At 34.9% G+C, this 24171-nt stretch overlaps 1 protein-coding gene across 1 annotated transcript in view; it reads right to left on the bottom strand.

The window, feature by feature from the left end:
* Positions 1-24171, bottom strand: part of LOC128864676 (neuronal acetylcholine receptor subunit alpha-7) — a 323769-nt gene that overhangs the window by 77393 nt on the left and 222205 nt on the right. Inside the window, exons 5-7 of the mRNA XM_054104429.1 lie at positions 15550-15730; positions 9997-10072; positions 2478-2672 (exon numbers count right to left, since the gene is read on the bottom strand). Of these exons, the coding sequence (XP_053960404.1) occupies positions 2478-2672; positions 9997-10072; positions 15550-15730 (452 nt within the window). The remainder of the gene's footprint in view (positions 1-2477; positions 2673-9996; positions 10073-15549; positions 15731-24171) is intronic.

The raw sequence follows: 24171 nt of genomic DNA, 5'->3' as shown, positions 1-24171 counted from the left end.
TGTAGAGTTGCATAAAGCGTTGGTTTGTTGGAAGCAGACTATCCTTTTGAGGTTGCACGAGTGTTGAGGGACACTTCCTGTGCCTGAGATAGTTGTCGTGTGGGAATATTCGGGATTTGAAGTTTTTTATTTATATATTTTAAGTTTTTGTTGTTATTATTGTAATAAAATAATTAAACAGAAAGAATTTTTCTATTGCTAAAATTTTGAGTTTAATTAAACGCTATTAATTATGGATTAAAGCTGAAAAAGTTTCACTCACAATTCCCTTGCATTGCAAAAAAAAAATTGGTGTATAAAGAGCAAATTTTTAAGTTATATGAAAATATCATCAGCTGAAAGTATTCAATGCGGTATCCCCTGGTGATAGCGGAGAAGGGGTAAAACCTTACTTGCATTGGGGGGAAAAATAGAAAAAATTGGTTTCATTTAGAATTTTGTATTGTTGTCAGCCAAATAGTCCCAGAGAGCAGCAGGTGGTGCATTTTTCTAGAATCGCTTAAGAAGTTATGGAGTCAGAAGTGACAGGGATCGCTAATTCTAACTAGCTCCCCCTTTACGAATGCACAAATACCTATCTAAAAGGTGGCGCAAAATTAATCACCCTATCGGAAGATTTATAATTTTTGTAAACCGCGTCGTGCGTTCAACATATTTGACCTTTGTGAAGTAGATAACTGCAGTATACAAACTGACAAGCAATGGAGCGCATAAAGGTCAAAATAAATATTTCCATCATTTATAATATTGTTTTTTATTTAATAAAAAAGTAACTCAAAAATAAAAGTGAATGATTAATTCTGAGCCACCTTCTATGATTGTATAATTGCTGAGAGTTTGGTCGAGTTATTCCTCCAAACAGAGCGCCCTATGTACAGTTCTACGCCGCCTCCGAACAGCAGATAAACTGTTTGAAAAAACTTTTCCTATCATCACGCACAACACAATTCGTCTACAGCGGCCGCCCATAGAGAAGCTCATTAACAGTTTCCTAAACTCTTAAGTTAGAACGCACAAAAGTTCGCAGAATTCCAGGTATTGTTAGTTTCAATCTAAAAAGATATGCCAGCTGAATAAAGCGTTGAAAGCCTCCGCGTCTAGAACGGGCCGCTGGTGGCGAATCTCTATGTGCGTGAGGTACTGGCAGTAGATGCCAAGATGTTCAGCGCACTATAAATTTCTGCGGACTAAAAATATCTACAAGTTCTTTCCACCACATTTAGCACGAGGCCACCGTAGCTGAGCTCATTGTATTTAGTAGTGCACATCTACTATTCGGTTGGCACCTCGTTCAATGTCTATTGATAAAGAAAGGTGTTTCTAAAAGCGGTCGCTCCTCGCCCGCTAATGGCAAATCTCCGAAAGTATTGCCATCACGAATGAGTTTGCCATAAAATAATCTACAGTTTGGAGGTAGAAACAGACTTAAGTTCTTCCATTTTTAAGACAACATCGAGGCTGCAGATCACGACTGTAGGATTGCTTCTCGAACTTTGATAGAAGTAATGGGCGATCAGATTGGAGGTACTTTTTCCAAGTGGGTTTTTTGACAGATCATGCGTAACTGCTCTTCAACTACATACATACTTTACTAAATAATGAATTTAGTGGGTCGTCGTTTCGGTGAGCAAATTTATCTCTCGAATCAGGCCACCAAGATCGACTGATATAACACCTTTGATTTTTATTTGTGGGGATATGTAAAGTCTAAATTCTTTGTGGATAAAACAGTTTCGATAGAGTCATTGGAAGCCAGCATTACTAAAGTTATTCACGAGATACTGACCGAAGTGCTCCTTCTGAATTTTGGGAATCTTAGTTTATCGCATGGAGTAAGAAAATTAAGTCATTAGTATTTCATGAACCTTGAATTGAAGCAGCTTAAAGTACAGCTAAAAAAAAAATGAAAGAAGTAAAATGTTCATAAACAAGTGAAAGTCCGAAAAGCCATATTTCGTATTGACAAGTAGAAATCTCGGTGCGTTTCCAAGGGGTTTCCGTTAACTTTTCCAGCTTTAACCATAATTGTCAATTTTCTAATCAATTTTAGTTTCATGCAGACGTTTTTCATTAAGTTACGCTCTAGTTAATTTTATTTAAAACATAGAATTTTTGAATATTATTTAAAATCCAGCATTTCCTCATTTCGCTACCGCAGATTAAGCTGGCAATTAGAGCTGCTCTGGTACAAAAAAAAAAGTTGTAAAACATAACCTCACATTTTCGCATTAATATTACCGAAAAACCTCACATATTTCGAAGATTCTTGTGTAGGGGAAAAAATTGCTTTTCTTATTTACCACTTCGCATATTCTTTACTTCGTTACTTGGTAATTGAGCACCTGAAAATGTCGCTTGAAAAAGTTTATATGTATATGTAGATGTGACAATTATATAAAGTACGATTTTTCACAAATTGTATGAGTTAAAATATAATTTTGAATTTTGGCCATTGTGTTGTTTTTCGATTTACTTACCTAATGTTAATTTTTCGCCCGAATCGGGAGGTAGTGTAAATCCTAATAAAGCCATCGATGATATCAGCACACACGGCACAATTAAATTGAAAAAATAATATAATGTACGCCGTCGGATCTGTATCGTGAATGTGACGTCCACGTAGGGTTCCGGGCAGCAGGCGTAGACGATGGTATTCTTCTTGCCCGGCATGGCTGTTATATTCCGGTGCATTGCCCATTGTTTTTGCATCGTCGTTCGTTATATAGTTTTTATTCAAATATATATGTAGATGAATATATGTTTTTGTAATATACATATTTTTTATTTAAGTAAAAAAGTAATACATGTGGCAAATTTAGGGAGGAAGTAGTAGAATTTGGTTGTTGAATAAATTGCATAGAAAAAGAAAGAGAGAGAGAGAGAACACTTTATTAGTGAAATCTGAATTGAAATAGGAAGGATTCAAACACATTCAGGATTTATATATATATGTACATATATTAACTCTACAAACAAAAATATAAAGTTTGGCATAAAACAAAAATTCAAGCGTACAAATAAATATATTTATTAGATAAATGCGTACTTTCGCTACAACCAACAGAAATTTCGACTAGGCATAGTTTTTTAAGCATTTCAATGAATTACTGGTAGCTAAGCAAAATAGAAATTTTCGAATTTGAAACTTTTGCTTTCTATTTACTACAAATTCACAAATTTAAATTTTTTGTCATAGTTATATGACTTCTATGTATATTATATGAATTGTTATGGCGTTGAATTTTGGTTAGATTTTAATTTCGTATTCCTCCAACTGTTTTCAGATTATAATTTAATTTAATATTTAATTAATTTGATTTAACTTTTGTAAGTTTTTATTATTTTAAATTTATTTTATTTTAACTTAATGAATTTAATTAAATTTTTGTATTATTTTTAATTTATTTAATTTCAACTTAAGTGACTAAATTTAATATTCTTATTATTTTAAATTTATTTTATATCAATTAAATTTATTTATTTTAACTTTTGTATTATTTTAAATTTATTTTATTACTTATTTTTATTTTAATTCATTAAATTTAAGTTTTGTATTATTTTTAATTTATTTAATTTCAACTTAAGTAACTAAATTTAATATTCTTATTATTTTAAATTTATTTTATATCAATTAAATTTATTTATTTTAATTTTTGTATTATTTTAAATTTATTTTATTTTACCTTAAGTAATTTAGTTTATTTTTTTATTATTTTAAATTTATTTTATTACTTATTTTTATCTTAATTACATAAATTTAATTTTTGTAATATTTTTAATATATTTTATTTTAACTGAAGTAATTTAATTTAATTCTTTTATTATTTTAAATTTGTTTTATCTTAACTTAATTAATTTAATTTACTTTTTATTATTATTTTAAATTTATTTTATTTTAACTGTAATTTAATTTAATTCTTTTATTATTTTAAATTTGTTTATCTTAACTTATTTAATTAAATTCAATTTTTTTATTACCTGAAATTTATTTTATTTTTATTTTTATTTTAACCTGGTTGGTTGGTTGGTTTAAGGGTGACCCCGCATCGGAGTGCCACATAGACCGCAAGTTGGGTCCGTTGTGTTGCCCTAGAGCTCATTATGTTACATGATTTCCCCACCTAACCGAGATTTTTATTGTGGATTTTGGTCAAAGATATTAATTCGTTTCGAGAATTTGATGAGAGATTCGATTTTCAGGTTCGAGAGTACTGAAAGATTGTCAATTGTTGGAGAGCCAAGAAGAGCGAGGCGACTTCTGGCTAGACCGGGACAACTGCACAGCAAATGTCTGCTCGATACTTCCTCATCTTCGTCCTCGCAGTATCTGCACAGGTCGTTTTGAGGAACCCCGAGCCGACGTGCGTGAGTGCCCAACAGGCAGTGGCCGGTGATAAGAGATATTATATGCCTTAGTTCGTGTTTCGAAAGACTTATAAGGGTTTTTGTCTGTTTCAGATTGTAGGATGGCCAGATTTGTCTGGTCGTAACGCAAGTAGTTTCCACTCGCCACCTCCGATCAGCAATGCTGTGAAATTCTCGATCAATGAGTAATTTACATGTTGAGAGCGGAATGTGGATTGTGGGTAAGTTACTAACATTTGATTGCGCAGCTCCAGCTCTTGCGAGCTCATCAGCTTTGCAGTTACCTTCGAATCCACTGTGACCCGGTATCCAGATAACTTGGACAGAATTCTGAACACTTATCTCGTTAAGAGATAAGAGACAGGATCGAACCACATCTGAGTGGGTATAAGAGGAGCTGAGTGCTCGAACGGCCGCTTGACTGTCGGTGAAAAAGCGGATATCCTCTAGTGATATTCTATTTTCTAAGAGAGTTTTCGCAGCATACCAGATAGCGCATACTTCCGCTTGGAATACGCTACAGTAGTCGGGTAATCTAAATGATAGATTGATGTGAGGGGAATTGGAAAAGATTCCAAATCCCACTTTGCCGTCTTGTTTTGAACCATCTGTATATATAGTCAGAGGGCCATTGATTTCGGTTAGATTTGTCTTCCATTCTTCCCTAGTTGGGAGTGAACAGGAGAATAGCAAGGGTGGTGATGGAAGACTTACATGATAGTCTATGTCAGAAGAGATAACAGTGTTCCTGTTCAGTATGGCCGAATGGCCAAGATACTTATTCCATTTCGATATAGCATTCATGCGTGTCGCTGCTTTCGCTGCAATCGCTTTGCCAGCCAGATCGATAGGGAACAAGTGAAGCAACGTATTTAGAGCCTTAGTAGGTGTTGTACTTAAGCATCCTGTTATCAGGAGGCAGGCTGTTCTTTGAACTCGATCAATTGTGGCTACTCTACACCATTTTTCGAGAATTTTAACCTAACTAAATTAATTTTATTTTTGTATTGTTTTTAATTTATTTAATTTCAACTTAATGAGTTTAATTTAATTTAATTTAATTTTTATTTTATTTAAGTTTACTTTTTTATTTGATTTTATTATTATTTTTGTTATTAGGCAGTACTCATCAAAGGATATTTATTTTTTTATATTTTTATATTTCCGTTTTTTGGTCCCAACTTTTTTGGCTTTTGTTTTTTGGCGCTTGTTTGTTGGTGCAAACTTGCAGGAAATATATTTTTGGTGCCTACTTTTTGGCGTTATATTTTCGTTTTTTGGTCCCAACTTTTATGGCTTTTGTTTTTTGGTGCCTACTTTTTGGCGCTTATTTCCGTTTCCTGGCTAGTGCTTGTGCCTACTATAAAGTGCTATCCATTCCGGTGACGGATTTATTGGTATTGCCTTGCGGTAATTTGTGCCGTTGCTGTGGGCCTGGATTCGCTGCGTTTGTGCGGGTGATGAACGCTCGGAGACTTGCGCGTTGTTGCCACGGTTTGTGTCCGTCGTTTACCTACACCGGTCGACCCTTCTTCGTTCTTTGTAAATTTTGTCTATTTGTATTCTCTGCAAATGTCGTGAATTTATTTAGATATATATTTCTCCTCTCTCTCATTCTCTCTCGGGTACCTCCCTCTTCCTTTCACTGCCTTGAAAGTTTCACTTCTGTTATGTGCACTACGCCACATGCACTTTTTTTTATTTAAATAAAGGTTGTCAAAAAAGTCTTGCGGTATTTCCGCAAGCTTGTCTTTGCAGGCGCGTAGTTCTAGTTGTATTCGTCGCATCGGTTCACGCTAGAGCTTTTTGGAAAGCTCTTTTCACGTGCTAACACGTGTTTGATTAATTGTTGTTTGCTTCTAGTCGTTCGTGAGTTATAGCGTCGCAAACATGGAGCAAAATAAAGAGAAAATACGGCATATTTTACAGTACTACTACGATAAAGGCAAAAATGCATCTCATGCTGCCAATAAAATTTGTGCAGGTTATGGACCCGATACAGTTTCCATTTCCACCGCTCAACGAGGGTTTCAACGTTTTCGTTCTGGTGCAGAGGTGATCGAAGATGCGCCACGGTCCGGAAGGCCTGTCGTCGAAAATTGCGATAAAATCGCTGAATTGATCGAAAGAGACCGGCATAATAGCAGCCGTAGCATCGGCCAAGAGCTGGGCATGAGTCATCAAACCGTTATAAACCATTTGAAGAAGCTTGGATTCAAAAAGAAGCTCGATGTATGGGTGCCACACGACTTGACGCAAAAAAACATTTTTGCCCGTATGGATGCATGCGAATCGCTTCTGAATCGCAACAAAATCGACCCGTTTTTTGAAGCGGATGGTGACTGGCGATGAAAAGTAGGTCACTTACGACAACGTGAAGCGCAAACGGTCGTGGTCGAAAAGCGGTGAAGCTGCCCAGACGGTGGCCAAGCCTGGATTGACGGCCAGGAAGGTTCTTCTGTGTGTTTGGTGGGATTGGCAGGGAATCATCCACTATGAGCTGCTCCCCTATGGCCAAACACTCAATTCGGACCTGTACTGCCAACAACTGGACCGCTTGAATGCAGCAGAGGCCATCAGAAGAGGCCATCTTTGATCAACAGAGGCCGAATTGTCTTCCATCAGGACAACGCCAGGCCACACACATCTTTGGTGACGCGCCAGAAGCTCCGGGAGCTCGGATGGGAGGTTCTTTTGCATCCACCGTATAGTCCGGATCTCGCACCAAGTGATTACCACCTATTTCTGTCCATGGCGAACGAGCTTGGTAGTCCGAAGTTGTCCACAAGAGAGTCCTGTGAAGATTGGCTCTCCGAGTTTTTTGACAATAGGGAAGCGAGCTTCTATAAGAGGGGCATTATGAAGTTGGCATCTCGTTGGGAACTCGTCATCGAACAAAACGGCGCATGTTTGACTTAAATCGCATTATTATAACCAATTTTATGAACAATTAAAAATTCAATAAAAATACCGCAAGACTTTTTTGATAACCTTTTTATATAATATATTATTTTATGTATTTATTATTTTATGGAAAATATGCATGTATTTCATTTTATTTATATTTATTGTATTTAGTTTAATATAATTTTCTTTGTTTTTAGTTCTTAGTTGTTTTATTTTTATTTAATTTTATTCTATTCATTTTTCACTTCATTTAACGTATCTAATTTAATTTTATATAATTTTGACATCGTGTAGTTAAATTTTTTATTATTTAAATGCATTCTTATATTATTTTTGATTATTTTAAATCTTTTTATTGTTAATTTTTTCACCATTTTATTTTTTTTCTATGTTTTAATTTAGTTTTATATTATCTTATTTAAGTAATAGGACTATGAATAAGTTCGTGCGGTTTTTTTTCGAAATTTGAAACTTTATTGACGTAAAATGGTTACAAATTTAATATTCAAAATATTGTCCATCGCTTACTACTACTTTTTCCCATCTTTCTGGCAATTCACGGATTCCCTTTGTGAAAAATTCGGTCGGTTTTGCCGCAATCCACGAATCGATCCATTTTTTGACTTCATCGTAATTACGGAAGTGCTGGTCAGCCAGGCCATGTTGCATCGATCGGAAGAGATAGTAATCGGATGGCGCAAGGTCTGGACTATACGGCGGGTGGGGTAGGACATCCCATTTGAGCGTTTCTAAGTATGTTTTGACCACTTGTGCAACATGTGGCCGAGCATTGTCATGTTGCAAAATAACTTTGTCGTGTCTATCGGCGTATTGCGGCCGTTTTTCTCGCAGTGCTCGGCTCAAACGCATCAATTGTCGTCGGTAGACATCCCCCGTAATCGTTTCATTCAGTTTCAGTAGCTCATAATACACAACACCCAGCTGGTCCCACCAGATACACAGCATAACCTTCAGGCCATGAATATTCTGCGCCGACGTCGATGTTGAAGCATGGCCAGGGTATCCATACGTTGCCCGACGTTTTGGATTGTCGTAATGGACCCACTTTTCATCGCCAGTCACAATTCGATGCAAAAAACCCTTTCTTTTGTGCCGTTGAAGCAGTTGTTCGCATGCCATAAAACGGCGTTCAACGTCTCTTGGCTTCAATTCATACGGCACCCAATGGCCTACCTTTCGGATCATTCCCATGGCTTTTAAACGTTTGGAAATGGTTGATTGATCAACTCCCAAAGTTTTTGCAACCTCTTCTTGCGTTTGAGCCGGATCTTGATCGAGCAATTCCTCCAATTCGGTATCCATGAACTTTGGCGGCGCACCCTCGCGTTCTTCGTCTTCCAAGCCAAAATCACCACTTTTAAAGCGTGCAAACCACTTTTGGCACGTTCGCTCAGATAGAGCATGCTCACCATAAACTTCCACCAAGATACGATGACTTTCGGCTGCTTTTTTCTTCATATTAAAATAATGAAGAAGAATTCCCCGCAAAAACACATTATTTGGCACGAAATTCGACATTTTCAAGTGTGGTAAAAATATTGTTGTTTACGCTTCAAATAAAAAACTTATACTGACGTTTGTGCCTTACGACAGTAGCTCTCCAATGAATGTTTGGAAATGTGGATCGATGGAATAATAATCAAGTTACGCCATCTGTTGTAAAACCGCACGAACTTATAAATAGACCTATTATATTTTAGTTTATTTATTTATTTTATATTTTATTTATTATATTTTATTTATTGTATTTTTTAATATAAGTTGTTTCATTTTAAATAATTTAAATAATAATTTAAAATAGTTAAATAATTAATTTAACTTTATTTTTTACTACTTAAATTTATCCTTTTTCTTAATTTTTTTATAGTATACTTTTCATAATTTGTTTTGTTTTAATTTTAGAATATATCATTTTATGTGCATTTTTTTAATTTTATTTTTCTTATTTTATTTGTATTTCCTACTTTTTTATATTCTTTTTAATTTATTTTATTCTATTTTATTTTATTTCGGTTTAATTTAATGGTTTTTTATTTTAATTCAGCTTTATGTTATTTTATATTAGGTTATTTTTCTTTAGTTTTTAATTTGTTTTTATTTTAATTTAATATAATTAAATTTATTTTTTTTGTTTTATTTTTATTTGTATTATTTAATATTTTTGTTTCATTTTTTTATTAATTTTTTAATCCAGTTTTCATATTTTTTCTCTTTTTTCCTTTTTTTTTCATTTTAACATAATCAGTTTAATTTAATTTATTTTATTATAATTTTTGTATTTTTTCACATTTTCTATTTTGTTATAATTTGCTGTCATTAATTTAATTTAATTTCAACCCACATAATTTTTTCTTATACCGTTTTTATTCATTTCTTCTTATTATTACTTTAAACAAGTCGACTTGAAAACCTTCCAATTTTTAAACGCAACTCTAATATTACGAATTCTACTACTTTTTCATTCAAATTTTTTTTACAGGACGGACATATAAAAGTATACAAATTAAATATTTTTTATTGAAACTATATATACATATTTATATATAAGAATATATGCTTTGCATGTCAAATTTCGTATGCTAAAATTTGTTTATACCAAAAATTTTAAACTTATAATAACACCATTTTGAATAGCGGAAAAAATACATTTAAAGAAAAACGCTTAAAACTCACACAGAAAGTAGTATAACAAAATTTACTAACCAAGCAGATACCACTCGCCATTTGTTATGAAATCGGAAAGATCCCCTCCATCTTCGGAATTCAAAACCAAATCCAACTGTTTTTTTTTTATTGTAGTACATTTTTTAGTATTATGGTTTTTTGTTGTTTTTTTTTATTTACAAAATTTTGTGCAGAGACAAAAGTTTGTAAGAGATAGTTTCCCATATGTGTTTAAGGAAGGGTTGGAGACAGGGTTGCATTTGTAACGGATTGAAAAGGCGTTTAGTGTTTGTGTGTTTTGACGAGTTTTCGTGTTGTTGTTTTCCGGTTAGGGCAAAGTGGGGAAAGAGATAATTTAAAAATATTGGCATTAATATTTTCTTTTAATTCAAAATATTGTAAAGTAGTTAATTTTTACAAAGAGAAATTGTAAAAAAGAACCAAGACAACATTGAAGAGAACGACACTTATGTTGTATGTATGTATGTCTTATATGAGGAGCACGTGTATGTGTGTGTATGCGAGTATTAAAGAGGTATACAAATTTTTTGTGAAGAAGTTAGCGAAACGAGAGTGAAAGAAATATTATTTTTAGTAAAATAGTGTGCGCAAAAGTGACAGCTGTTATTGAAAGTTGAGTAGGGCTAAGTTGTTGGCACATCGCAAAATGTGAGAAGTTTAAAATAATTTGCTTAGGAATACAAATTTTCAAATTAATTAATTTTTTATTACGAGTACCAGGAACGTTTTGCAGTAGTACAAGTTTTCAAATTAAAATATTTTACTTCCAATACCAAAAACATTTTGTTACGATTTTTCCTCAACAAATTGGCACAACTCTCAATCCAGCTGTCAAATTTTCTTAAAAATTCTAATGTTGGTGTAGGTATTTACAGGTGGGGAATCATCATTTTTGTGTGTGCTTCAAAGTGCTTGCATTCTTTATTTTTTTCTTATGTCTGCACAGGGTGCTTTTGTTTAGTGCTATATTTGCTGTCCCCGCAACAGTGACATCTGGGAAAAAAGCGAGGGAGCGCGCCATGGTAGTGAATTTGAGAGATTTGATGCTTATTCTCCTTCGCCTTGGCTCTCCCCTGCTTTAGTCTCCTGTGGGAGCCAGTAAACAAATTTGTTTGTCTTTCATTAAGAGTCGTTACTTACGTCCAAATTTTTTACACGCTTAAATATTCTTTTTCTTCTTTTATGTTGTAAAAAAATTTGGGCGTGGCTTAGTTAATTTTTGTTGATTTCCTTCTCTCCATGCAAAATAGTTGAAATCGTAATTTTTTCGAATTTGTTTTTATAATTTTATCACTTGTTTTTTAAAACATATTCTAAAATATTTTGGTTTTTCGAAAAAATTGGCATTTCACACATGATTCCAATTAGCGGCTGCCTAACTTGCATTCGTGTTGTTTTTTCTTGTACAGTGGGTGTCAACGGAAAACTACTAAGCCAAGAGCTTGGCAGTTTTGAGTCAACACCTTGTATTTTTAAGCAGTTGGCCGATTTCTTTGTTTTTTTTTCTCTTGTTTATTTGTTTGTGTTTTGGTTTTGCAATTCACAAAAACGCAGTGAACTGTTTTCAAGTTTCAAGTTTGTTTGCAGTATATTTGAAAAAAAAAAAAATTAAATATATTAATTGTAGAGTTTATTGGCTAAAATAGTAGTGGATAATAATCAGAGAGGGGATAGTAAAAGAAGCGCAGTAAAATTACAAAAAATATTAAATCTGTATTTTTGTGGAAGTTGTAGCAGCAGGTGGCAGCAGCAGCTCAAATACAAAAATGGTAGTGGTCGAAAAATTAAGCGTTAGTACTACATACTGAGTACAGGGTATTTAGTGGCAGCAAGTACTTGGGTATGTCGGCGATAAATAAATAAGTACATACAGGGGAATTGATAGTAACGGTAGGAATGTAGAATTAATAGTACGAAAGTCTTACACAAAGTAGTAAAAAATCAATACAACTTTTCTTGCAAATGTATTGTTACAAGAAAAAAAAAAATAATAAAATAAAATACTTTAATTAAAGATGTTTTTAGCATAAGCATCTTGATTTGTATTAACAAAAATTAATTTTTTTTTATTATTTATTTGAACTACATCTTTTTTCATTTAATGCCGAATAGAAAATAATAATATTTTACTGAATACCATTTTTTAAACGCAAAATATTAAACCATTATTTTAAAAATAATATAAAAAAAAAATTATTTTCAAAAATAAAAATTTAAAATAATGTTTAAATCTTTTTTATCTTTTTTTATAAAAACAGTTTTTTTATTTCTAATGATGTTGCTCCCAATGATCGTGAGAGTGAAATTTTTAATACTTTAGCGATATTTTTTTGTCGTTAGGCTATTTAACTTTATATTAATTCGATTAAAAAAGGCATGTTTTAGGTGGTGAATGAAGATGATTTTTATGGAACACAGAAATTTTAATCTTCTAAAACAAGATGGGACAGAAAGTGTCATTTAATTTATTTTTTAATGTGATTCCGAAAATAATTAAGAAATTTTTTTTTGTTTTGGAAATTATAACTGATTTTTGCAAAGTGGCACAAAATTATTCACACCAACGAAAGTTTTATAATTTTTGTAAATGGCGCTGAACGTCAAGCATATTAGTTACTTCTGAACTCGGCAGCTGCTGTATATAAGCAGACAAGCAATGGTGTGGGCAAGGATAAAAAATTAAAATTTTCATTACTTAACCACTTTTTTTTCAGTAAACAAGCTTTTCAAAAAAAAAAAAAAAAAATTGGGTGTGTAATTTTGCACCACCTTGTATCATATAAACAGCCAAAATTAAAAGTTTTGGTGTCCTCAAGTAGCCCAATACTGTTCGCGTCACCTTTTTGACGCGTATTTAAATTTAGTGAAATAAAAACAAATTTGCTGCTAAAAAAAAAAAAATAAAAGATTTATTGAAAACATTTTGCAGGTAGTTTACTTGAAGCCAATAAAGCTAGTAGTGCTCTTGAGTTTGTAAAGCGCTGATCAGAAGAGTTTAGTGCCCACTTTTTACAACATTAGTACGACAGATGCTAGAATACAGTCCGATAGTCTGCAAACTGCCATATTAAGTTTATATCACATTTTTCACTTTTTTTTTGTAAATATTTGGATGAGTTTCTCTATTACAGTACGCAAGGAACATATCACTGCGGTAAGGGACTTCTTCAACAATATAACGCAACCTAAGAGCTATAAATTTAAATTTTTCTTTTTATCAATTTAATTTCCCCTTTAGTAATTTTATTGTTCTCTCTGGAATATTAAGGCAGTCAAGGTCTCTGTTTTGGAACTGTGTAAAATAAATTATGTATTAAATGAACCATTTCGGTATCTATGCCATTATTTTAATCCTTATTCCATCACTTTTACTAATAAATATATACTTTTGCTATTATACTCGCCTGTTGTATCTGACTCCTCTGCCAACGCTATGAAATCTTTACTACACTCACTCAATACATGGCTGGCGTTTCTCTCACGCGATTTATAAAACAAAAGCATACAGCTACGTGAGGGTTAGTCAGTGAGAGGCCTGCATTGGATTGCTTCATAAGCATAGCCTACTTTTCCTTGCATACTATATCCGCAATGGTTTTTGCCGATTTCTAAACCAAGAGAGCACAGTTGCGTAACGTCGGTTAGTCGGTGTGAGCATGCATTGGACTGCTTCATAAGCATAGCCTACTTTTCCTTGCATACTATATCCGCAATGGCTTTTGCCGATTTCTAAATCAAGAGAGCTACATACATGTGGGTGAGTTAGTGAGAAGCTTGCATTGGTTTGATTCATAAGCATAGCCACTACTTTTTATTACATATCTAAAATTGTTTTTCCTGAGTGATTGGAGTGATCGATCTAAACCTATTTCCATGGTAGAAGGAAGAAGGTTGATTTGGCTGATTTACTCAAAAATCAATTAACTGCGATCTGAAAATTTGCTATTGGAATTTTTTGCCGTGCAAGAGATTTTATATCACGCATGAAAAAATAAATAAAAAAATATTGCTTTTCTTTTAGTATTGATGAATGAAGAATACAGAAATTCAATTACTAGTAAATTGAAAATGTGTGATTTGAAAATCACTTTAAAAAACTACGAAAAATGAGAATTCTCAACATTGAAAGGAATTTATCTCGAAAATTTCACAGATTTCATTAAAGTAATCTATTAGAATAATCTTTTCACAAGAATAATCTTTTCACAAGATGGCACAAATTTAATCACCCTATCGGAAGATTTACAATTTCTAAAAATGGCGTCGTACGTTAATCATATTTGCCACTTATGATCCAGATAACTGCAGTGTACAGACAGTCAAGCAATGTTGCGCGTAAAGCTTAAAATAAATATTTTCATTAATCAAAATAATGTTTTTTTAGTAAAAAGTGATTCAAAAATACAATTGATTACTGATTAATTTTGCGCCACCCTCTATTATAAAGCATACTTTCGCAAATTTTCAACTATTTTATAATATTTGCATTATTTTCATTAGGTACCAAGGAACTATTAAACATCTCATTCGGTTATCTAAACAGGAATAAGGACTCAAAATGTATATGCCTGAAGCTGAACGGCTGAAAATTTCTTTAATAAAATGGTAGGCGGCAGTCGAAATTGTAAAAAACGGTTATTATTTTCTACTCCTTTTGTACAATTCCTAATGTAAGAATATCATTTTTTGACGATATTTTAAGGCTAAGGGGCGGCTCCGAAATGGTTCACTAAATTTTAAAACCAGCTTATCAAATAGGAAAGAAGAAATACTTAACTTTTCAGGTTGAAAATATAATTGTTTTGGACAAAATTTCGATTTTCTTAAGGGAAGCGTATATATACCCCCGTTATTTTTACACCTATAAAATTATATATTTTCATAAATATTTTCCCTAAGTTTTGTCTAAACTATCAGCTTTTAAGTCTCAGCAGCTCAACGGGAACTATTCAAGCTTTTTACTTGTTTAATTGGCCTAAATTACTTCATTATTGGCAGAAATATATATATTCAGATTATATATATGTTCAGATTTGAATTGCTTTAATAAAAAAATATTTTAAGTATTTATTTTTTATTCGAAGACTTCAATTGATATAACCTGAAACCTTAACGTTTTAAAGGCAGATCTTGCTTTGCGTCGTTTTTAAATTATTTGGAATTTATTTTCATCAGAGCAAGGTTTGTAGGCTGCATAAAATTCTTGAAGTGAAATAAAGTTCTATGCAAAATATGAAATAAAAAGATCTTAAAGTTTATTTTGTTTTCAAAATCAGGTAAATGAAAGTGTAAATCGGCCGTGAATGGAGAAAATAAAAAATGTTCGTGCGAGCACGTTGTATGTACGGTAATGCGCACATGAGAGAAGAAAAGGGAGGAGAAATTCAATGCGTTTGCTGATATGTAAAATGTATACATGTGTGTTCGTATGCGTGTATATATGCGGTGTTAAGTTTGCGTGATTCTGTATTATATGTACTGTTATGTAAGTATGTATGTATGTATGTATGTATGTATGTATGTATGCGTGTATGTATGTATGCATGTATGTGTTGTACAATAACACTTTACCTGATTTCCATCGTAAGTCCAACTACCGAATTTCATTTCGCAGTGTTGGTCATCAAATGGGAACCACGTGATGTCTATCTTGCATGTGCTCTTGAAGATACCAGGGGGCACGTACAGACAACTGCCGTTATGTTTGACCACAATGTTGGTGTGATACGTGCCATCGAATCCCTCATCCGCGCTATATAATTATAATCATAGCGTATCATAGAATTTAATTCTCTTTTATACGTTTTGTAGCTCGATACTGTTTTTTTTGTGATTTTCAATTTTTAATTTTTAATTGTTTATTTTGTTTACTTTGTACTTTTTATTTTGAGTTTTCATTTACTCGCTACTTGCTTGTGTTTACTAATCAAATGCTCAAGCTTAAATATTTTTACGCATTACGCCTGTCTTTGCTAGGCTTAAGTCCCTTCACTGGTTGTGCTACGTTCATATTTACTTTACTTAAAAAAATTATGTTTTTATATACATACTTTGCTGGTAACCAAATTATTCGCGCTATTAATTCTGATCAAGTTTTGTGAACCAACTTTGTGATACTCTGTGTGAGGGGGTAAAAGTAAGGGGGTTTGCGAATGATTATTTCTGTTTTTTGGCGAAAGTGTTCATATACTTATATGTATTTACATATGTACGTAAAATAATGGTAGTGGGCATATGTGGAGTATGTATGGGATAAGCGGATATCGTATCTATTTTTGCTAGGGTGAACATTTTCATTATATACAGAATATATTAACATTTAAATGGGGTGTGTATAAATATGCGCTTATATATATATGACTGTTGTCCATAAGTGTGTATGCGTGTGTGTGTGAGATAAACTATGATAAACGGATATTGTTCTTGTAGTCATAGTGATATCAATTGCATACTTAGAGGCGTATAAAATAATGCAATCGCCTAAAAAATACCGTCATATATGCCTATTACATAGAAACATATACACAAATACATTTACACATAAAAATACTTAAAGTTACTTTTTGGTTAAGCACATACACATAAATGTACCGTTATAAAATCGAATCCGTTTTCCAATATTTCGTTAAACGTCAGCTGATTTTATTCTTTACAGCTGCATGGAAGCAAAATCGTTTCAACTTTTGTGAACAAATTTTTTGTTGTGTTGGAATAGAAGTATTACAACTCGAGAGCGCTGCGCAGCTGTGAAATAATGGCAACTATCCGCTGTTAGGGTTCGTGAACTCCTTGATGTGTCTAATCTCTTAGCCCGAATAACTGTCAGTTCAAGCAAGTATTTGGTTATATCGTATTTAGCGGCTGGCAGTCTTCCTTATTGTCGTTCTCAATTTATTTTCGCGCTTTTATGTAGCACCACAAATTTTGCAATGAGACTTTGTGCGGAAATGTGACTTGTGGCATCGTGAAAATGTGACTCAGATGCAAGATTTTAGGTTAAGAAACATATGAACCAATTATTGGAAGGTTTAAAAGCAAAGGAAGTTTATGAACGAATATTGAAAGTGTGTAAGGACTTTAACCATCAATTAGTGCAGTAAAAGGATGGATTGCTGAATTTATACGTGACCGTACAAGCCTTGAAGACGACCCACCTCAAGGACGTTTAAAAACAATAACAAAACTAAAAATCGTAGAAAAAATACAGGATATCGCAGTGGAAAATCGTCGAGTAAGAAATTTAGGAGAAGCCCTAGGCTTCTCATTGGGCAGTGTAAACAATATTTTGACTGAATGTGTGTCAATTCATTACTATGGAAGGGACTTGGGTCTACTACCCTAATCCTAAATCAAAACAAGAGTTTAAAGAGTGGTGTGAGCTTGGTTCTCTGGCTCCGAAACGAGTTCATTTCCAGAAATCGGCCAAGAAGTTGTTAGCATCAGTTTTTTAGGATACAAAAGGTTTGTGTATTTGGTTTTCGATTACTTGCAAACTGTTAAAAAAATAAGAGCTAAAATATTATTATAACCTTGAAGGAAAAAATTCGAGAAAAAATACCCAGTTGGCAAAAGAAAAACAAAATATTTTTTATCGGGACAATATACCGTGTCACAACAGCATTTCGACAATGGCTAAAATCGCTAGTTTCCAAACCCCAAAAAAATGCATGCGTGGAAAGCGTTTTTATCAAACGGCCTTCTAGATTCTCACTTCAGCGATGGGATTCATAAATTGGAATCTCACTGCAACAAGTTTATTGAGGGTATAAAGGTCTGATCTCATTGGAATTAGTGGGGCGCTCCGTACCACTCCTACTCTAGCGCTTAACGCTATGCTGAATGTGGCATCCGTGGACGTTGTAGGAAAAACTACCGCTGCACGCGCCGCAATCAGACTAAGGTGTTCATGCCATAGGCTAGACTTAAGTTACGGACACTCTAGCATTCTTAAAAACTTTGAGTTCATCCCCATAGTGCCCGATTACTGTACACCCACACTAAATCCGAGCGGACCTTTTTCTACTCACATTCCCTCAAGGGATGAGTGGACGGGGTGCAACATTTGGTGGCAAGGCATGGCAAACATGTTCACGGATGGCTCGAAATTGGACGGAAGGGTTGGTGGGGGAGTATTCTGTAAGGAGCCTCCCATCAAACTTAAATTTAGGCTCCCGGACCACTGTAGTGTTTTTCAAGCGGAGGTATCCGCAATTAAGGAAGCGGTGGACTGGTTGCTTACTTCGGTAATTACCGTTAAGGAAGTAAATATTTACTCCGATAGCCAATCGGCAATTAAGGCCTTGAGCTCGCTGTTTGTGCGTTCGAGATTGGTCGGGGAATGTCTGGCTTCTCTCTCGATTGCATCCGAATACTTCGTCATCAGGCTCATTTGGGTTCCCGGTCACAGCGGCATAAAGGGAAACTGCTGGGCTGATGAGCTGGCTAGACAGGGAACTTTGAAGATGGTTTCGTCGCGAAATGAGATAATTGGGGTTCCCCTGAGAACCTGTGGTCTGCTCCTGGAAAGATGGACCTCGAGTCAACTCAACGAGTGCTGGGCTAGTGCGCCAACGTGCAAGGTCGCGAGATCCTTCTGGCCACGCGTAGATTGGGGACGCTCAAGGGAACTCCTAAGGCTAACAAAGCCCCAGCTCTCGAATTTGGTGGGCATCCTTACCGGACATTGTCCGTTAGGTGTTCATGCCGTGAGACTTGGGATTGCCTCAGGACGAGGTGGAATCATCTCAACACCTTCTTCTCAGCTGCCCTGCTCTCATCTGGCAAAGACTTAGACATCTGGGCTCTCACTTTTTCGCTACGCCTGCGGATATAGCCGGTGTAAATAACATAAATTTGGTGAAGTTCATCAGTAGCTTGTTGCGGCTAACTACGAATGCTAATCAGCCACCGTCGGCGTCGTCGTAAAATGTATGGTCATCATCGTCTCCGATTCGAAGGATCCTTCTTCCTTCCCTTCTCCTTTCTACTCTCCCATGTATGGCACCACAACGGACGAATTCTTAATATTTGTCCAAGTGAGCGCTTAGCTAGGCAGCCATTTAACCTAACCTAAAGCTTATTGATATTCAGGGAGACTATTCGTCCGAAAAACTTATTGAACAATCTTGCTGCATGAGAAGACTAAAACGAAAGTAGCTGCGATGCAAAACCTTTAAAGTGGTTGAAAAAAATTGTATCTACGACAGTAGTGGATTCCGTTAGTTGAGGTTCGAATTAAACGAAATCATTTACATTGTAGAAGACTAGTGGCTACCCAGCTGAATGAATCGAAAAAAGTAATGCACTGAATACCCAAAAGATACTGTAAATTCAAGTTTCATAAAAGATGAGGTGTCATCGATATACAAAAGAGAAAAAAGGAGTTCATTGAGCAAGGCAACTGCTACGTAAGGATAAATATATTTAGACATACCTATATGGTATATTAACATACAATGTGTGTATTTAATTTTCCATGTGTTTATGTATTGGTTCTTGTATAAGCAGGGCTTTAATTAGTACATTTCTGCTAAATACTTAATGAAATGTAAATATGATGTGTTGCTTGTGTCAAAATATTAAGCGAAGAGCACAACTTGATTACCAAAGTGGTTACTTTAATATTGAACTACATACATATGTATAGTATGTGTTTATAAGTATATACACATGCATATACATATAACTATTTATTACTATTTAAGAAATATTGTGAATGAGAACAAAATCTGACATTTATAGCCATGAAATTGTATTGCCTTACCTCAGCACACATTCTAGTTCATGAACTGGTTAGTTTAAACTATTAAGAAACCAGAGAAAGGGGGTATTTAGCATAGGCAAACATGGATTTAAATCGTCACGTCAACTAAAATATCTGGGTGTTATAATTGACAACCGACTCAGTTTTTTTAAGTTGCATGAGAACTATTGATATCGAAAACTATGGTTTGGCAGCTGAGAATGGCAAACTGTGTTCACACTTCTGCTCAGTAAAGTTTGGCAATTCATCATGAATCGTTTAACGCCAGAACAACACTTTCAAATTGTGGGGACTTACTTCGAAAAAAATAAGTTTGTTAGCGGCGTTCATAGAACGAAGTGTTGAAGGAGGCACCGAAAGGCTGATTCGTCGTCGTTCTCAACTTCGAAAATTTTACGTAAGAATTCTGGCTTACGTGCCTATAAGATGCAGCTATAAAATACCTTGAAGTTACAGGGACCGGCACTCGAAATGTTACCAATTAAAAAGGCTATAAATTTAGTTTGAAAATTACTTCTATTCAATTCAATTCAAATAATATAAAATTAAGAATCAATTTACTTTTGCTCGATATGACCACTTTTTGCCTTGACTATGGCCTTCAGACGATTCAGAAACGAATCACAACCTTACCACGGCTTCAAAGTAACCTTCATAATATGTATATATATTGTATATATATATAATTGGCGCGTACATCCTTCTTGGGTGTTTGGCCGAGCTCCTCCTCCTATTTGTGGTGTGCGTCTTGATGTTGTTCCACAAATGGAGGGACCTACAGTTTCAAGCCGACTCCGAATGGCAGATATTTTTATGAGGAGCTTTTTTATGGCAGAAATACACTCGGAGGTTTGCCATTGCCTGCCGAGGGGCGACCGCTATTACTAAATGTTTTTCTTAATTTTGGTGTTTCACCGAAATTCGAACCGACGTTCTCTCTGTGAGTTCCGAATGGTAGTCACGCACCAACTACGGCTACGGCGGTCGCGAATTAAATAAATATAGTTTATTTAATATAAATATAGTTTATTTAATATAAAATAAATATAGTTTATTTAATATAAAACTTATGCAAAACCAAAATTCATTAATTGGTAAACTTTGCGCCACCTTGTAATATATTTTAATACAAAAACTTTCGTAGCTTATTATATCATTATGAGCAACGTCGCCTGAGTTGCATTTGTGGTTTGGAAATTTGCATAATTACATTGGAGACAAATTAATTAAATCTACTTAATGTGAAGTTCCTTACGCCTAATATAATTAAAATAGTTTGTAGGTATGTCGAGATGATTAGTTTTACAACAGCCTGTTGCTGCCTTCATTACCACCTCATTATTACATAATTGAATAATGTTGCGGTCGAAGTTCTCAATTCAATAATAAACTTTTAATTTCCGAGTTCTTAAGTTGCGCAGCTATGATTTGTGATTTTCTATTTCCCCCCGCCATTTTAAGTATAACGCGAGTGGCAGCCATGAAATGCCAACACATGGAAACATATAATTTTAAAAATCCAGCAGTAATCCATACAGGGTTCAGATTGTTTTATTTGTATTTTATTTCAAAATATTTTCAGCAACATAAGTAAAGGGAGAGAGGGCGAAAATGTGGATGGCAGCACTTTTATAAATACCACTTAATCTCCATAATAATTTAATTGACTGTGATATGTTGGCATTTAGCGTTTTTGTAACTTTCGATTGAGATTTCTGTCTTCGTACACACACACACACACACGCACATACGTATACATATTTTTTGCCGCTTAGCCAAGTTTTATGCTCTTTGTACGATGTACGATGCTTTGTTGTTACTGGCAGGCGATTGAAGCTGTGCGCCTTCACCAAAGCACTTTATCATTAATAATTTCTTTCAATAATCTCACTTTTCAGTTGCGGACTTACATTTGCGCCCGTAAATCAAATAAATCACTATGCCATAACATGGCTGGTTGAACACGACCATCAAGCTACAACTCAGCCAATACTCATGCATGCATATACATATATGTATTTATGTATACATACACACATACACACGTATATACTATGCATAGAGTTTATGGCTAGTTAACTGGCCAAGAAATGTAAACCAGTAAGTGGAGATTGACCATGTTCGTGTGACAGTGGAATGGAAATGGTTGTGTCCAAACTGGCGAGTAGCCAATTTATTTCTGCCAATGCCGCTGGACGAGCATGCTTTGATTGCTTTGAATTGACTTGCATTGCGTGTATGAGTGTGTTCTTCTAGGGCTTCCCAAGGCAGGAGACGTCAATTATTAAGCTTCATAAATCGCTTCAACAGTTTCAATTACCCGTCGCCAGCTGCCAGCTGCTTGACTTTTTTGCATGACCATCTTGCCGGAGACTTGAGTAGGTTACTTGGAGAATTTTTTACTTTTGTTTTGTTTTTGGTTTGACAACTTATTTAAGTAACTGCATGCATTATATATCAATTGCATAGTAACGGATTTCAGATATTCGAAGTATGTGAAAATTTATTATGACTTTCTTTCATTGATACGGAACGCAGGGTTGCTCTAAGTTTTCTTGGGAACATTTGAAGCAATTACGGTTTCATACGCATACACTTGGCATACCATATACTCGCATGTTTAAGTACTCTCTTCTAATGGACACCTGTCTTAGGTGGACACCTCCCTTAACCCTGTTGCATCATTCTACGGAATAATCCGCGAACAAAAACTCTCTCTTATCACCAAGAACGGAATAATCCGCAATAAATTATTGTATTATTTTTTTGTTAAAGTTTGCGCAAAATAAATAATTTGGTAGTCCTGTAACATTCTTTTTCAATAGAACAAATAGTAAAAATCTTGCCTATGCAAGGTATTATGGACGCAAGGTATTTTGAGTACATCATGCATTTCAAGCGGTGATGCAAAAGGGGCATTAACGGACACCTCCCATAAGCGGACACTTTTTTCAGTGCGTACCACAAATCCTTAAGAAATCTTAAGACTTTTTTCTCTTGAGCGGACAACCGTCCCATAACTAACTACTAATACATACTAAACAAACTACTAAACATAGTAACTTTTTTTACACTTTTCTCATAAGTGGACACCTCCCACAAGTAGACATGTTTTACAGTCCCTTAGGTGTCTGATTAAGAAGTATATACTATAAATACATTTTTAGAATTGTGCAGGCTATTTTTAAAGGCTCACATCTCGACATAACCTTGAATTTGACAAATGGTTTGTGTTTAGTACATAGATTTTGTCATTCCACCAGAAATATTTTTACGACCATCACCTTCGTCGTACATTCTTTACATTGTCCCGATCCTCTATTTCAAAAATTTCGTAAATATGCAACATTTCTGGATTTAAAATAGAGAAAATTTAGGAACCAATTTTGGTGGTGTGCGTTTTGATGTTGTTCCATAAATGGAGATATCTACTGCTTCCGAACGGCAAATGGTATTTCATGAGAAGCCTTTTCATGGCAGAAATAAACTAGTAGGTTTGCCACTGCCTGGCGAGGCAGCCTGATATTAGCAAAAAATCATTCTCTCAGCTTCGTGAGCTGCCATGGTACCTAAACCCTCACGGTTGGTGGTTGGGCTTGCATACATCTATGTAGGGCTGGGCTGAACCTTCGGTGTTCGTAGGAGTACCATCGGGACTATCCATGCTGGAGTGGTCAGCCTAGAGATGTCAAACTGTTATGAGTACATGATTGGATGGGCGGGTCCCTAAGCATCGCACCCCCCAATACGGGATAGAAGGCGTGCATTGGACTTGTTTGCAATCGGGAGTAACATACGGCATTTTAGCGTTGCACTTCACTGATATCTGCCCACCTCAGAGAGTAACTGCGGGCTTACTGTGTTACTGGGGGCTATATACCTTATGCGGTGGATCTTCTTTCCTCACCACCCCTGGGATTCTATTTAAGATCAAACAAGTATAGGAAAAACTCTGAAGTAGGCAGGTCCACTGGCTAGTAGAGCTACAGCTCTAGGATTGCCAGGTACTAACTCCTAAGAGGAGAGCAGAAACTACGGCCCGTATTGTAACAGACTAACGGATGAAAAGCGCAAGGCAACTGGGCTCCAGTGATGCTTCAAAAGTTCATGGGACTATCCCAAAGTTAAGCACGAGTATTGGACTGTGCAAACTCCCAGCATAAGCGACACTTGGACAAACATATTTCATCAGAAGAGAAAATGAAATTCAATAAAATGGGATAAATACTAAAATTTATTGCAGAATTAGGGCTCCGAGGAACACTCTGAATCCATGAAGGAGACACATTAGATCGTTTAGGCCACAGTGCTGAATTCGCTCATAATAATAATAATACTAATTAGCTTTTTGGTAAAATTCGCTCTTCTTCTATATTTCAGTAGCGCTCCCATGTAGCTTCCGTGCCCTATCGTAAAGTGGTCCTGGATCG

Source organism: Anastrepha ludens, chromosome 5, assembly GCF_028408465.1.
Source record: "Anastrepha ludens isolate Willacy chromosome 5, idAnaLude1.1, whole genome shotgun sequence".
NCBI lineage: Eukaryota > Metazoa > Arthropoda > Insecta > Diptera > Tephritidae > Anastrepha > Anastrepha ludens.
This window is presented reverse-complemented; position numbering and strand designations above follow the sequence as displayed.